Source organism: Coturnix japonica, chromosome 1, assembly GCF_001577835.2.
Source record: "Coturnix japonica isolate 7356 chromosome 1, Coturnix japonica 2.1, whole genome shotgun sequence".
Classification (NCBI taxonomy): Eukaryota; Metazoa; Chordata; class Aves; order Galliformes; family Phasianidae; genus Coturnix; species Coturnix japonica.
The window spans coordinates 124,271,737-124,288,177 of NC_029516.1; the positions used below are offsets into that span (position 1 = coordinate 124,271,737).

General features: G+C 40.9%; 1 protein-coding gene across 3 annotated transcripts in view; it reads left to right on the forward strand.

Annotated features, from left to right (window-relative positions):
• The window catches only part of TUBGCP3 (tubulin gamma complex associated protein 3), a 41,734-nt gene extending 31,436 nt beyond the window's left edge, over window positions 1-10,298 (forward strand). For all 3 annotated transcript variants that reach the window (XM_015849179.2, XM_015849186.2, XM_015849194.2), the window contains 8 exons: window positions 666-801; window positions 1,592-1,660; window positions 2,858-2,993; window positions 5,442-5,530; window positions 5,668-5,799; window positions 6,173-6,313; window positions 7,495-7,611; window positions 9,087-10,298. In XM_015849179.2, coding sequence (XP_015704665.1) covers window positions 666-801; window positions 1,592-1,660; window positions 2,858-2,993; window positions 5,442-5,530; window positions 5,668-5,799; window positions 6,173-6,313; window positions 7,495-7,611; window positions 9,087-9,245 — 979 coding nt within the window. In that variant the 3' untranslated portion in view covers window positions 9,246-10,298. The remainder of the gene's footprint in view (window positions 1-665; window positions 802-1,591; window positions 1,661-2,857; window positions 2,994-5,441; window positions 5,531-5,667; window positions 5,800-6,172; window positions 6,314-7,494; window positions 7,612-9,086) is intronic.
• Window positions 10,299-16,441: the final 6,143 nt, after the last annotated feature.

Genomic DNA, 16,441 nt, shown 5'->3' on the forward strand with positions numbered 1-16,441 from the left:
ACTTAGTCTACCAGAAATGTCCTTAACAAAGCTTTCCTTTGTTCTGAAAGGCAGGCTTTCTAATAAAGCTTCCATCAACTTCTTTGTACATAACCTTGCTTTTTTAAGTGGAAAATAGTGTGAAGCAGAACAACATTGGTGCATGGGAGTCAGTATAACGTTTGAGGCAGGAGTAGAGAGGGACTTTCCAGCACTGGTCACGAGGGAGAGGATTGCAAAGCTTGCATGTTGCTGTCCTTGGAAGGTTTCACAGGGGGAGTGGGTTTACATGTTTCTGTCAGCAGTTCTAAGCCCATGAGATGCCTATCAGTACGTGTATCAAAACTGTGAAACAGAATTAATGTTCTGACATGTTGATGAGTCAATCTGCCTATGCAGCTGAGTTTTCAGAACTGTTGTTATAGCAGTGCTAGTAACTTGAAACGACTGGCATTGAATCAGGATAATCTTACTCCTCATGCTGGTGTTCAGGTGTATAGCTGCACACATACAAACAGTTATAAATATTCTGTTGATTGATTTTCTTTGTGGTTAACATTGAAAGAGTAACATAAGAGGTTTCGAATTTTCAGGAAACTATTTCACTGCATTCTGCAGTTAGAACCAGTTGCTGCTACAGAATATCTAAGAAGTCTGCCATGGCTTTTCTGTTTCTTAACTTTCAGACCTGAGCTTGCACGACCAGCCACAACCTTGTACCAGCATAACCTAACAGGAATTCTTGAAACAGCAGTGAGGGCAACTAATGCACAGTTCGATAATCCTGAGATTCTCAAACGATTGGATGTACGACTTCTGGAGGTTTGTTGCACCATGGTGACTCTGACCTGAAACATAAGTGAATGAAAATACATTTAGTGTTTGTGTATACAGACATCTATGTAAAATAAAATTTTGATAAACACATATAGTAAATATTATTGTCCTCCCCTTTTTCCATTGAAGCCCACTTTGAAATATGTGAACCTCACTTGAGCCTTCTCTTCCCATCTCCTGCCCATTGTCTGTTTATATTTTGAATTGTGATTGCACAGCCATTTCACTGGCAAAATAAGGTCAAGTACTTGATGTAGATGGCCCTGATTTGGGGTTCTGCAAGCAGGTCTTGGAGTGGTCTTCTTTCTCACCAGTAGTCACTGGTGGTGAGGAAGAGTGGAGAAATGAAATTGCATCTCATGAAGGAGACCTCTACTAAGAAACTTGAGTTGATGAGGAAGTTCCAGCCAGAACTGGAGACAGTTCCCAGTGGTGGGAACTGTCTGAACTCAGGCAACTGAAGCAAGCCTGTTCGTTAGGCAAAGTCCTGCCTGAGAAGTCTCCCCTTCATTTATTTTACTAGTTTCAATGGAAAAAAAACCACTGGCAGCATGAACATCAGCAACTGGGTGAGGTGAATCCCACCATTGTGTAAAACATAAGTTAATTTTTGCTTAATCTACTACTCTTGACAATGAACTCCTATGTCATGTATTGTGGTCACTTGCTTTTTCATATTAGCTTTTCATATTTCATCATAAGAGAAGAAGAAGCAGCTCTTCTGCACTAGCATTCTCTGATTAGGCACTAAAGTTTACACATCTTTTCAATACAGGTATCTCCTGGGGACACTGGATGGGATGTCTTCAGTTTGGACTATCATGTTGACGGACCAATAGCAACGGTAATGTCATATACTGCTGGTTGTGAACATGTCTCAGATGCTGAGCTGGATTGCTAAACATTTTGTTATTGAAATAACCTTTTTACTCTGGAGTGTTTTATATCAGAAAGACTCCTATTTTTTTTATTTTTTTATTTTTTTTTTTCCCCTCAGCATCAGGGATGTATCCACTGTATAAACATCTGAGCCAAAACCTCAGTTCTTATAAATTAACAGGGAGTGCTGAAAAACCACGTTCAAAACATTAGTTACTGAAAATCAGTAGTTTATTTGTTCTAGCAGAGATTTTGACGGGTACTTAATAAATGGAGTGCTGCTCCTCTTAGACTATTGTTATGAGTCTGTAGCAGCTACTTTGAGGTAATTTGCCAGGAACTGGAGAATGTATCTGAGGAGAACTTATTTGTACTTACTAAATTAAATTTGATAGATAGTGTTCACAAGAACTACTGAGGAAATAATTCTCTTGATACAATCAGCAGCAGTATTGATCAGAATGCATTTAGTCTCTGTAAAAATGTTGTAACACTGAAATGTGAATGAACTGTTACATACATATGGAGTTTGAAGAGCAATCTTTGTCGTATTCACCCTTTCTTACACTTCTGTGCACATGAGATTGAAAGTGAAGAAAACCTCTCAAGAAGCAATTACAGGTTCAAGTTTTTTCAGTTGCCAATCTGGTAGAACAACAAATACATTTGTACAAGGAATTGGAACTGGCAAAAGCATTAGAGCAGTTCTAAGAATTACTTATGTTTATTTCAGTGTACTTAAATAGAAGACTCTTTTATGCAGAACAGATAAATTTTAATGCATTTCTGCTCCATTTTCCTTCAGTCTTCTTAAGAATGCAGTGTGGCAATACTGATAATGCAGGAATCTTTTTTGTGTTAAACTAGAATAAGCTTAAATGCAACAGTGCTGTAAGAAGACACAGCTGAAGTGTACTGTGGACCATACTCCAGAGTACTCAAACATAGAGTGCTGCAGCTCTGCTGTCAGCAGTGCTTGGTGCTTGAATGCTGGATAGCTCAGCTCAGTCCTTGAGGGAACATTTTCCTAAGAGCTGTTTTTGTTCTGCTGATGTTTAACAATAAACTGCGTGGGTCAGAGTAGATGAACTGTGAAGATGCTATTGGTTCTTCAGAACACGTGAGATCTATTGTTTGTACTGATATTTTGTTTGTTTTGTAGGTGTTTACACGTGAGTGCATGAGCCACTATTTAAGAGTATTTAATTTCCTTTGGAGAGCGAAGCGAATGGAGTACATTCTTACCGATATATGGAAAGGACACATGTGCAATGCAAAGCTTTTGAAAAGTATGCCAGGTGAGAGGTCTAAATGGATGAAATACTCGTAAACTGGGTTTAGATTACTGTAACTGATTTTAAAATGGACAAAAAATCAGTTGTGACAAGTGAAGTTTATATTTTCTTGCTGGTTTTGACTGATTGTTTAATGGTAGATAGTGAAGATGAAGTAGTTTTATTGTGTATGGAATTTTCCTGCTTGTTTAACCTAATCCTTGATTACAAGTTTTTGTAGCAATGAGGAAATGAAAAAAACCATGTCTCTGGAAAGTGACCGTTACTCTTTCATCTCCTTTTATTCATCTTCCTTGATGACTTTCCATATGTACCCTCTATTTCCTTTTGTCTTGTGCTGGGAGTACTAAGTCTTCCACATGCACACTTCCAAATTTACTAGTTTTACCATTATCTGTTTCTTTTTCTTTTGTTTAGCTAAGAACAGAAGAGACCAATAGTAGAGAAGCAACTGTTTGAGCAGAAACAGGAAAGCTCTTAAGTGTAGTGGCTCTGTATCCTTGGGAATTTTCGATTGTGTTTTTCTGTAGAGAATATAGAATTATTTGAGTATCTGTACTGGCTCAAGGTTGACTTCTGACCTAACTACATTTACTCTGTAAAAAATAGAAGATAGCTATTGGGAGCTACAGCTTTTTGTGGCATAATAGTGTTTACAGAAGTACTTTAATAATTGGGAACTGTTTGGTGGGTGGAGCCGGTGCCTTGGCCTCAGCAGCTCTTGTAAAGATGCTCCAGCTTGCAAGGCTGATCTCTAGACTATACAGGATGACTAAATTTCCTTTCTGAGAGAAAATCTTATATTTAACTTCACTGTTCTTTCTTTGTACCAAAGAAGTCCTTGTTTGATTTGAATCCAATTGGTGTATTGTGTTCTCTCCTTATGTTCCCTTTGAGAATAGGATGCGTTTTTATTCTCATCACTTGAAGGTCTTCATACTGAAGCCATCTCCTACAGCTAGAGTATTTCTTACTCTCGGAAGACATATTCAGGAAGGCTTTCTTATGCTTTTTTATAGAGTATTCTTCTGTAGATTAAATCATAGCCAATTGTCACCTTTAGGTCTGGCTACTTTTTAGGTAATGCTTTACATTTAAAATGCTAGCAAAGATGTTATAACTATTGCTAGCAGGAGGAGCTCAGTGTTGCATTTGAGCATTGTCTCTGATAGAGGAGCGTGTTTTACAAATATCTGCCTTCTGCCTGAAGGGACAGGAGTCTTTTTCATTCTCTGACTTGTCTAAGTTGGAAACTGTGGGTAGATTTTTCTTCCAGTACGTGCAGTATGTGGAGAGACTTCCTCAGCACTGGTTTGCAAAGAAGAAGCAGAACTTGCTTCATTTTCTTCTCTTACCCAGCACAGTACCTTACCCTTCTAGACACAGAGCAGCAACTGGAAGACAGTAATTGATAGGAGAAAGCGCCTGTAGGAGGGTCTTTGTTTTTCAGCCACCATGTGGTAGCATTGACTTTCTAAGATCCGCATTCCCAAAACATCTCAACAGCCAGGGTTCTTAATGCTTTAAAGGACCACTATTAAACTGTAGTGCTAGTCTTGCTATTTTCTTATCAAGAAATTGGATGAAGAATATCGATGTATCCAACTCACATAGGTATGTAGAGCAGTTCCAGTTGTTTAACCAGTCCTGGACTTCTGTGTTTGTTTTTTTTAACTGACCCTATTTAAAGAAGATGCTATATAGTATGTATGAAAGAATCTTCCTACGAAGGCTTAGAAAATTAACAGAATGCCTTGTTGTGCTGTCACTGAGATCATTAGATGGGTCTGTAACATTGTGGATAGGAAAATGCAGAATCTCATAGCTTTGGCAGCGTTTTAGAAGTGACTTCTGTTTGGGTATCTACTTGATTCCAGAGGGAAGAATCCTCTGTTCCAGAGCGTTTCTGCAGTTGATGATAGTCTTGATGATACCCTTCTCTGTCTTAGACAGATGCTCTGTCTTACAGGTGAGCAGGCTTGGACTCCTACAGCCACAGATTCCCTGCTCCTGTTGCAGCCACCCTCTCTTCTCTGTGTGGTAGTACAAAATATGCTGCCTGTAATATGAAGGCTAGTGGCAAGAGGTACAAGAGGCCCCAGAAGAACTGCAGATTTGTGGCTATAGATTTTTCATCCAAAAGAAAGCATGGAACATGCTGTATTTTTGTCTCTTAGAACTAAAAGGGCCACTTTCACTTGTGATACTCTGCAAATTTCCAGTGCTGTCTGAGCACGCAGTTGGTGTCTTTGGCTAACATTTTCAAGGAGTTAATTGTGCAGTATTCTTTGTTCAGCTGTTTTTTCCAGTGTTGCTACTGCTATCCAAGACTGGTGGCTGTTTTATGAGGTATTCATTTTGGTAGAAAAAAGATTGCCAATCTGGTTTGATGGCTGTGCTTGTCCTTGTGGTCTTTAACATGCCATCTCTTTGAATTTTTTTTTTTTACAGAGCTTTCTGGGGTGCTGCATCAGTGTCACGTTCTGGCATCAGAAATGGTCCATTTCATTCATCAAATGCAGTATTACATTACATTTGAGGTATACTCTATCCATCCAATATGTTGCTTAAAAATGAAGTACTTTTAATATTTTGTATGTGTTGTGTGTGTCTTAAGTTTCAAAGAACTTGTCATCTAGCAATCAAAACAGCCCAATCCTGAATCATTGTACTCCAGGTGCTTGAATGCTCATGGGATGAACTCTGGAACAAGGTCCAACAAGCACAGGACTTGGATCACATCATTGCAGCTCATGAAGTTTTTCTGGACACAATCATAGCTCGGTGCTTGCTGGATAGTGATTCCAGGGTAAGTCTTCTCCTTTGCATTAAATTGTAGCTTTGTGAGTTTGTCTTATGAATTTGGAACCTTCTTCTCTTAGGTTCCAGGACTAAGGAGGAAAGTCAGTTTTCTCCCTCTCAAATAAGACTTTGTTATTGGAGGCTGCTCCTTGCACACACTGATAGTTGCTGATTATAAAATTTTTGTTGCAAGGTGGGCCAGTTGCTTATAGTCCTGAGAAACAGAATTCTTGTGCAACAACTGATTTGGAACTTTGCAAAGCAGTTTCTTTAGCTGAACATGGAAAGACTTAATTTACTTACGTTCTCAAGAGTGGTAGTAAATTAAATGCTTCTACTGTAATACTCTTCCATTGTTTGGTTACTTAACTGTCTCGCAGGTACTTCTCAACCAACTTAGAGCTGTTTTTGATCAGATAATTGAGCTCCAGAACGCTCAAGATGCAATGTACAGAGCTGCTCTGGAAGAATTGCAACTAAGATTGCAATTTGAAGAGAGGAAGAAGCAACGAGAGCTTGAGGTACAGTAAGAACATTACTAAAACATAAAAACTAGTTGAATAATATCTAATTAATATCTGATTTGGAGGGCTTTTTATTTCAGCTACATCTACAAAAGAAATGAAAAATGTTTTGGGGTGCTTTTGAAAGTCATCAGCAGTAGGTAGTGAGTTTGAACAAAACCTCCAAATGACATTATTCATTTGTGTTTTACTCAGAAACTCTAAGTGGATAGAGTTTGCACTGGGCTGGTGTCACAGGTTACATAGATTTACCTGTGCCCATGACAGGGGGCAGCCACCCCGTAGGGCCCCTGGCATGAAAGGGAAGGGAAAAGGGGAATGGGAAAAGAGTACAGCGGTGCAATCTAAGGAGGAAAACTTATTTTACTAAATATGATATCGGAATACAAGATAACACAATATAATACAATATGATTGAGGCTAATAAATCGAACAAAACAGTCCCCAAAAACTGAGAGGCTTACTGTGAACTGTAGGCGACACGGCTGGAACGCTTCCCACTCTCCGAGAGTCCGAGTAGGAGAGAGCTCCAGCCTGGGAGCGAGATTATATATGTCCTCCTCCCGTGACTTATCTCTGACCGCGAAGTCCTCTGGGATACGTAGTTTTCTTCTGAGAGCTGAGTATTCGGGACGTTGTTATTCCACGGAACTGGAGTATGAACCTTTTAATGATCCATACTGCACATGATGTTATGATGTTATGATATTGACAGCAACATTACAAAACCATGACAGCTGGGAAGGATGGGATGTTTTAGGGGTGTTTTAGGGATGTCTTAGGTGAAGGAAATGGTAGAGCCTTAAATATTCTGATTTTTCTTGCAATGAATGCCTGCATGCATACTTGCATGTGGGATGTGCAGAGCTGGTGCAAGACTCAACTGCTTTGCTGATCTCAGATTTCTTTGGTAGCAAAAGCCCTTCTGTGAGGAATGTGAGAACAACTTCTCTAACTTGTCATTGTAAAAAATCATGTAGTAACACATCCTGAATGTTCTCATGTGCTGTACAGCCATGGAGTGGACTGATAATTTCAGCATTTGAAGGTCCATGTTTGGCTTTCTTTGGCAGCATTTGATCATGGGAACATGGTAGTTCAGCCCAGCAGAAGGTAGACACACCTAGCAATTTCTATCACATGACAACTGAATTCCTACACGTTTTGTCTCTTTGTAGGGCAAATGGGGTGTAACTGCATCAGAAGAAGAAGAAGAGAAGAAAAGGATAAAAGAATTTCAAGACTCCATACCTAAAATGTGCTCACAGCTGCGAATACTCACTCACTTTTACCAGGTACCCTTTTTGATATGTATATATATTTTTAATATGGATGATTAATTACAATATGTAGAAATCAATTTCACGTACAGGGTAGGCATAACTTCCATTTGTAGATCGAGGTCTTCATTTCTCTGCTGTAGTTAGATGCCTGTCTTCACCATTCCTTAATAGACAACACAGATGTGATGTGAATTATTCTGGCCTTGTCTTATTATATCTCCTACTAGAGCTCCCATTCCCCAGGAAAATGAGCTGATACATTTCGGGGAGAGTGTTCAGAAAGCAATGAAAAAGGGAGCACAGCACTATGTGCTACAGCTGCCTTTCAGAGTCAGAGCCCAGGTCAACTGAAACTCAGAACCCTACCCCAATCTCCACTCTTGCCTTTCATGTATAAGAAATTCTTGATGTAGTATAGTCTGCCTTTAACTTTTCTTATTTATCACCTTTGGCATACCTGAAGATAGGTGGTTTTTTTTTAATGATATTGATACCAAATATGAATTAAAGCTGTGGGATTTGCTTTCTTCCTGCTTGTTAATACTTTCTGTATCCTTTTTCTCTATTACTTAACATCTGTAGACACACATTTCCATGTAGTAAACACGTAGGGATATATTGTTTCCCTACGTAAATAAATGAGGTTAAAGTGTTCTTGGTTGTTACCCAAAATCTCATTTTTCTGCTGTAAGAGTAAACTGGGTTCTTTTTAGCAGTTGTAGTCATGACTTAGCACCTGCACAAGCATGCACACAGCATTTCCCAGCCCTTCTATCTGACTGTTTCCACTAAATCTATTTCTGTATTGCCCATAGCTGTGCTGGATGAAGTGCTGTTAAGTGTTGATTTCATATAAAAATTTTAAGGAAAGCAGAATACTATGGTAAGTTTAGAAAATATTGGTGTCTTTTTTTTTTTTTGAAGGCTGTGTAGGCTTTGATAGGAGGACTTCAAATCTGGAAGGATTTTGCCTCCTGCTTCCAAATTTTGCATTTCTCACTTCCAGAGAAATACGGAGTCAGGTTACTTATGGGGTATAAGTTGTGAATAGATTATAGTTTGTGTGCTCTGAAAAGCTCTTGGGCCATCCTTGGTCATCTTCAGAAGTATTTAGGAAATAAATGAGACATGCCTACTCAGGCACACAGGAATGCTCCTCTGCAGCCTCTGAAGCCTTAGAACAGATGGAGAGTCCTGTCTGGATGAGGGGATGGCCTGTTTGAAAGACTGAGCTATGTGCACTGAAAATTTTGAGGTGTCTGTGGCAAAAATTTGAAGGTAAAACCAAGCTGTGGGTTTTTTGTAGGAAGAGTAAGTCCCGCATAATTCATTTGCTAACATTTGAGTATAAATTCTTGTGCTCGTCCTTTCCTGGATTCCTTCTGCCCTGTTGCCAGGCTTAGATACCACCGAGAATACCTGTGTGAAGCACACTAATGTTGTCTTCTTAGCTGTCTCTTGTTTGTTTCTTTTTTTTCCTCATTCAGGGAATCGTCCAGCAGTTCTTGGTCTTGCTGACAACCAGTTCTGATGAAAGCCTTCGATTTCTTAGCTTTAGACTGGACTTCAATGAGCATTATAAAGCAAGAGAACCAAGGCTTCGTGTGTCTTTGGGCGTGAGAGGCAAACGAAGCTCACATATGTGAAACAGCTGCTAAGGACTGCACCTCGGTATCCGAAGGATATTGAACCTCTTGTTGGACAAGGCAATCAGTGTTGACATAATGAAACCAAATTGTGCGTAGTAGGTGTCCACCATTTCCGCAGACAACGTTTTCAGTCATGTGATTGTGTGACACTGTATAACAAGAAGCAAAAAAAAGTAGGTTTGTGGATTTTGGGTTTTGGTTTGGTTTGTTTTTTTTGTTTTTGTTTTTTTTGTTGTTGTTGTTTTGTTTTTTTTACACTAATGTTTATAGAATTATCAGAGTAAATGGGCTTCTTGAACATCTTAGATTCATCCTCAAGTCATCCTTTCGAACAAGTGCCATTCTTATTTGAAGCTTTGTAAGCTCCCTCCACTGTAACTTATATTTGTGTCGAAAAAAAATCACATCTTTTGTTTCAGAAAGCACCATTTCCTTTTTTAACAAGAAAATAAAAAGGTTATTTTTTCTATATGTACTTGTTCTATTTGAAAAGAGCTTTTGTTAAAGCCAATGGATCAGGACACAGACCTCATGTCCTCATTATGAAGCTATCCAGCATTTCATTATGCTGATTTTCAGTTTCGTGATGTGTTTGACTGTGTAAGAAACTTTGTATCTGGAGACATAAACTTCTATTTAATTTTTTCTTTGTTTTCAAATTTTACAATTTGAAATAAAAGAAAAAATAATTGGCAGATTCTATAGTTACTGTACAGGAGAAAACTATAGAAGCAGAGCCAGGAGTAAATCTATTGCACAGAAGATCTAAGAACTGAAGTTACTCAGTACTTTAAAAGTGAAAGTTTCAATTAAGATTAAAGTGAATGAAATAATTGATGTTCAAAATCTGATGTGTAGAAGCAATCTGAGTTAGATAATGTCGATTTAATTCTCTTCCCTTGCCTATTTTTTCATTGTAAATATTTATATATTGCTGTCCAGATGTGGGGAGAGGAGGGATTCTTCTTTTGCAAACTTGTCACTATATTAGGTCATTTATTATGTTCCACAGGTACAAGCTTAGAAAAATAAAAACAACTATCTTTCAAACATTGGCTTTTCTTTTTGTAATTGCAAAGTTATGATTCTTTGACAGGGTAAGAAAGGAGAAGCTTACAGCTGGGAATGTAATGGCTACAGATCCCTGCCCATTTTTGGTACTAGTATTTTCCGTACTTAGAGTTATATGTAATTCATTGATTAATGGCTTCCCTCCAATGAAACAAGTCTCTGGCCTTTTTTGCCTTCTACCCTTATTCTGTCTGAACCCCTGGGAAGCAGATGCTTTGGCCAGGCCATTCAGGCGAAGCTGATGTGACCATGAAGGGACAGCATCTCTTGTGGGGATGATGCATAAAACTGAAGGCCTGGACTAGCAGGCTTGCCTTCCAGGATTCTGCTGCAGTGCTCCTGAAAATGTTATAATATGGGCTTTGGGATTTTTGCTTTTATTAAATAAAACGTGTAAGCCTTTTAACCCTGTGCCCCTTAAAGAACCTGCCAGTGGACTTCGATTCACTAAAGTATTTGCAGGCAGCATTTCAGCCATAAGAAAAACCAGACACCGAAGCAAGTGATAATCTGTGTGCCAAGGGAAAACTGAAGGCTTCAAAGCTTGGCTTCATAACATCACAAACCACTGTACAGGTAGGAATACTCCGTTTCTGTGTGTATGGTGGTAGTATAGCGTTGTGTTGGAAAACAGTGTTTATAGTTCAGAATTTGATCTCAAGTTTTTTTTTGTTTGTTTGTTTTTTCTCTGCTATCCTGCATGGATCACACTTTTTTCCAGATGACTTATTTAGGCCAGACTACAGTTATAGTGAATGAGAGGCTGTGGAATTAAAGTTATCCTTTGGTGGTGTGTTCTCAGCAGCCAAGCACGGACCCCAGGGTGGCCAGCACCACAGCTGCATTGGTGCCTTTCTGTACCTTTATGATGTGACCTCTGGAGTTCTCTCAGCACCGGTACCTAGGAGAAATGAGACGGTTCTCTGCATTTGTGAGTTCTGCACTTCTGACTGTCTCCCAGCGTGCTGACAAGCCCAAGCAGTTACCTTCTGCACTTGATTTCTGTCCCTCATTCCCCTGCCTTGGCACCAGAGGATGGGGATGATCAGGTCCAGTCACCCACAGAATGCACTCTAAAGTGAAAAGGCTGAACTGTTGCTGCCTCCAGCTGTGCTTCTGAGTTTTGGACAAGGACTGTTTGCTGGGGACCCTGGATTCATCGGGAGTATAATAAAGTGTACTGGAGTCATTAAATAATAAAATGGCAAAGGAAGATGAATGCTGCCTGAGTATCTAGAGTGGCATTCAGCTCCCAGGCTGGATAAACATGGCCTACAGCTACAACAATAAACACATCAGGAAAAGTTCCCCAGATGTTACCAAGTACTTTTATGTCAAGTGCATGGAAGGGGAGCAGGTGAAATGCATAGATCTAGACAGCCAAGGCTGCAGAGGTGCCTGGCTGACCTGGATGGAGGAGCTTCATATTCTTGACATACCCAAGTGATCCCTCAGTGGCTGAAAATCAGGATCCTGCTGCACAGCTGCAGAGCCAACTGCTATGCCTGCATCTGCAACTGGAAGCAGAAGAGAACGGCTGCTGTGAAATACTCCGTTATCCTTCCTCAGCTTTGAAAGGCAGGGAATGCACCTTGTATACGCAATTTTTGCCTCTCAGTCTTCCGCCAGCAGGTCCCACTCTGCCCTCGTGCATGGCAGAGCATTAGCAGAAAGCAGTCCGTTCTATCCCAGATGAGCAAAAGCTGGAATGGAACGTGCATTATGTGAGGTGAATGAACGGTGACTTCTCACCTCTGAGATTCCACTGATTTTTTTTTCTTTCCATGTTGTAATAGGCTGCACAAAAAAGGAACTGCTGTTGATGCAAGGGGAGGATGGGAGGATACGAGATCTGTGAGTGAGTGGAGATGCCCAACACCAGAGGAGGAACAACACCGAGCTTTTGAGAGGAACAAAATACCAAAAGGGAAATATTTATGGCTTTCAGAAAGTTGGCATGGACACCGTATCCCTGTGTTTCTCACAGAGCTCAAGAGCAATGTCCAGACCAGAAACTCACCTTAGAGGAACAGCTCTAAGAAAACACAGCTCTGTTTTTCTTTCCACGTAGCGCTAGGCTTCTCTATAATGGAATGACAGGGGCTGTCCAGGGATCATGTAACGCTTGCGTGGTTTCTGCCAGGTGTGGAGGGGCCTGAATGACTCATGGCTGGGGCCAGGCAGATCTCCAAGGACTTCAGTACTGTCATCTCACCTCTGGGATTCCCACAAGGCTCAGAACCAGTCTTCATAGGAGAAGTTGGACGTGCACTGCCAACACAATCATCTGGGATGGAGTACAGCATGAGAAAAGCTTTCTTGATATGTTGCAATGCAGATGCCTTATGATGAAATGATGGAAGGGATCACCCATGTCTGTGTTCCTTGCCACTGCAGAGGAGTTTGGGTGAGCAGTTTTTGGGACCTACAGCTCTCTACATGCTGCCTTGTTAGTTTCCTACTGGAAATTTCATCACAAAAACACCACTTGTCTATCCTACCTGAGCTATGCAGAGCAAGGAGGTGTCACCTTCTCAAGATTCTTAGCTGGAAGTACAGTGCTAATTGGCGGTTTGCTTTGCTAGAAAGCCTTGTGCTATCCTCAGGTTACCTTCTCTATGTAGATTTTTTATTTTATTTTATTTTTTCCACAGAAAAATGAATACTCCAGGATGTTTCCCTGATCCAGCTGAGGGGCGTTCTTGATTTCCTGAGTGACTCACAAAGACTTCCTTTTACAAGCTTTTAGGAAGTAATCTTGTGTTGCCAGAAGATGGTGTGCTTCCACTGCATCATGCCACAGGCAGCACAACGAAGGGATTCCACGGGCAGCGCCGAATGGGCTCTTCTGCTAATGTAACAACAGTCAATATAATCAGTTAAGGTGAAATCCAAAGGAGTCTGCAATATATATATTTCACACAAATTACTTGTGAGTGAGCGCACGCCTGTGTCTGTTTTCAAGTGCATTCTGCTTCTCACTTCATGAGTTTTGAAAAGGTTGAGCATGTACAGATGCTTCCATTCTGCCTTTTGCAATGCAGCCCCATTTCACACAGCAGTGCCACGGGTTGCTGCACTCCGTTGCTTCTCAACAAAATGTGTGTTCATACGCAGTGCTCTACCCAAACTAATCAGCCTTTCTTAGACAGCCCTTCTTTGTGAAAGCCTTCCTGGCTTATGTTTTTTCACGTGGGCGGAGCAGACTCTGAACTCTGCAGAAAGCAAGATAGGCACATAGTTACTAAGCTTATTTACTTAACACAGAGCAGAAAGTTATCTGTCTGTGCTAGAGAGCTAGGGACTCCTGTTTTATTCAGACATGCCCACAGCAACAGGTAGCACAGCTCTGATGGTGTTCTGATGGATGAGGGAATATGGATATTTAATCTTCATCCTCTGTCCAGTTTTAAAGTCAAGGATTCTTAGTAGCAGGAATGAAGCAATCATTAGGACAAGATACGCTATTCCTTAAGAAAAGTGTGACAGTCCTACCTTGGAACTACAGAATCTCATTAAAACTGGTAAAACTGCTTAATGAGACCTAGTTTTAACTTCTTAGATGCATGTTAAAAGGACACGTCCTGAACACAGTCCACAGTCTTTTATGAAATAGCAGTGCTGTGTGGAAGAGACAGCATTACACCAGGTGTTCTGCATGTTCTCATAAGGAGGATCTCCATCCTGCCACCACCCCTCAGTGTGACACCTACTTCTCAATGAGAATGAGATCTGCAAAACCCTGCTAACTCCCAGAAGACAGATTTCACTGACAGCTACAAGATACAGATTTTGCCCTTTCCTCAGCTTTTGCTTAGAAGCGGGCATATTTTTATTGTTTACTGTATCTTCACCAAACAGAGCTCCTTGCTGCCCAGTATCAGCTGGCTCACTTCAGACATGGGCTTACCAGGGGGCCCATTGCCCCCGCCTTGGATCCTGATGTTGGTCTGAGTTCTCTGCACTGCTCTGTGCCAAACCCCATGTATCCTACACCAAGGGAGCAGCAGGAGGAGGAAACTAAGAAATATAAAGGTGGTACTGCAGACACAGGGGCAGTGGTGTTGTTTCAGCAGGTTCAGCTCTGCGGTCAATACTGTATTGATAGAGAAAACCTTCTGTAGAAAGAGTGGGTAGTGCTGTTCCTGCCAAATCTAAGCACAAATAGATGCCGTGTCCCCATGGACTGTGTCCACTAGCAAGGAAATGTGCAAGATACTGTTCCTTTATGAGGAAGCTGCAGAGACACTGGGAGAAGCACTGAGGAGGTCGCTGGCAGTGATAAATAGCTTTGAAGAAGCAATCCATGAAGTAAATTTGAAGGAATTCAATTCAATCAATATTGGGAAAAAATAGCTTTAGGCATAGAAAGTTTCTATAAAGAGGATATCTGTTCAATTGTTCACCTTCTAGCCACAGAAAATGTAACTGGAAAGAAAGCTTTGATTACACACAGCAGAATATGTTAAGGACAGTGACACTGTGGAACTGGACTCCTAGAGAAGTTCTGAGGGGCATTCAGCTCGCTGGAGAAGGTACAACAAACAGCTGGCCAGGGTGATGAGGTACCATGGAATCTACAATGGCACAAGGATGCCCTCACCCCTACTGGTGCTGCTCTTCTGTGAGTATATAGGACTTTCTCAAGCACCGATGGTGATGAAGACATCCTTTTAGACTTATGTGTACAGAGATGAATGCATTCATTCTTGTTGTCCTATGACTGGAGCTTTTCTCCATTCACTTGAAGAAGGTTCCACCTTCTCAGACTTGCATTAGTGCCACACAACCTTAACAGCCCCAGCAGGACTCAGTCTTACATCCTCCTCCCCCTGCTCTTTGCTGACCTGGCACAAGTACGTTTATCCTGTCCAATAAGTTACACTTAGAGCAGTGAAAGTCAAATTCACTGCAATCTTGGTTACAATCATATATAATTATAATTATTTCTCTAAGCTGACCGTGGACCATATGCCATTAAAGTAGAAATAACACTTGTGTCATTGCTAGGTTGAATTCGAGGGACTTCTGCCAGTAGCTTTTCGGCCAGCCCATTCCCTCCCTGTACCGTGGGCAGTTTTCAGATCCTCCTCCAATCAGTGCTCATCTGTAAACACTTCCTTAATACTGGATTCAGCTTAAACCCTAAATTATCTGGATGCAACTACTTTTCCTATGTCTCAAGGAAACATTCTGTGGTTTCTCACTTGGGAACATAATGGATAATTCCAGGTGGAACATTAGTGCGGCCTGTTATTATTAAGTCCCTGTTCTCAGTCGTTTATAAAGCTGCCAAACCTTAACCATCTAGGCTGAAATTTTCCATAGTGAATGTCTGCTCCAGGCTGGGTCTTGCTTCCAAGAATGAAAGAAGAGGAAAATGAGATGCTTTGTCCAAGTTAAATACATTGCTCTGTGAGCAATAGAGCTGTTGAAATGATGTGTGACAGATTTGTACTGTGGACGGGTTCTCCAGCTTCTACTAAGTGTTAACTCAGCACTGAGCCTTTTTTCCCCTTATCTACGTTAAGATCTCTCTCCTCTATAAGGGCTTTTATGAGACTTGTAGAAGCATAAACAACTAGAGGCTTCTACGCCTTTGTGGAACCTGGTTAAAACACGTAAAGAGATGCAGCTGTACCTGAGCAGAGGGCTGCCTCATACACAGGTGAGTCCACACTCTCTTTCCTTCAGGAAAGAAGGTTAAAAATCTGGGTGGTAGAAATCTCTTTTGAAAACCCCCACCATCCACTCCTACCCCAAGCAAAGTAGGAGGGCTGCTTTGCTTCCATGTTGCTTGGAGAATAGGAGCCTAAAACCCACAGGACAAACAACCCACAGGAGGACTGGGAGTGGGGAAGTGCAGCAGGGAAGAGAATTGCTGTGCTAAGTCGAGCAAGACAATTTTGGATGAGAAAGTGAAGTCAGAAAACTGGCACAGGACAGCCTAAGGGAGGTAAAAAACCCCAACAATAGGAATGGAGACAGTAGGGACAGATGTAATTAAGGACAGCGTCCTAAGGTGCATTCACAAGGAGACTGAGTAAGGTTACATAGCCTTATCCTAATCTTTTTAGTCCTTGACTTTGTAACTTTAAAGTTCTCTTAACGTAGTAGTTTTG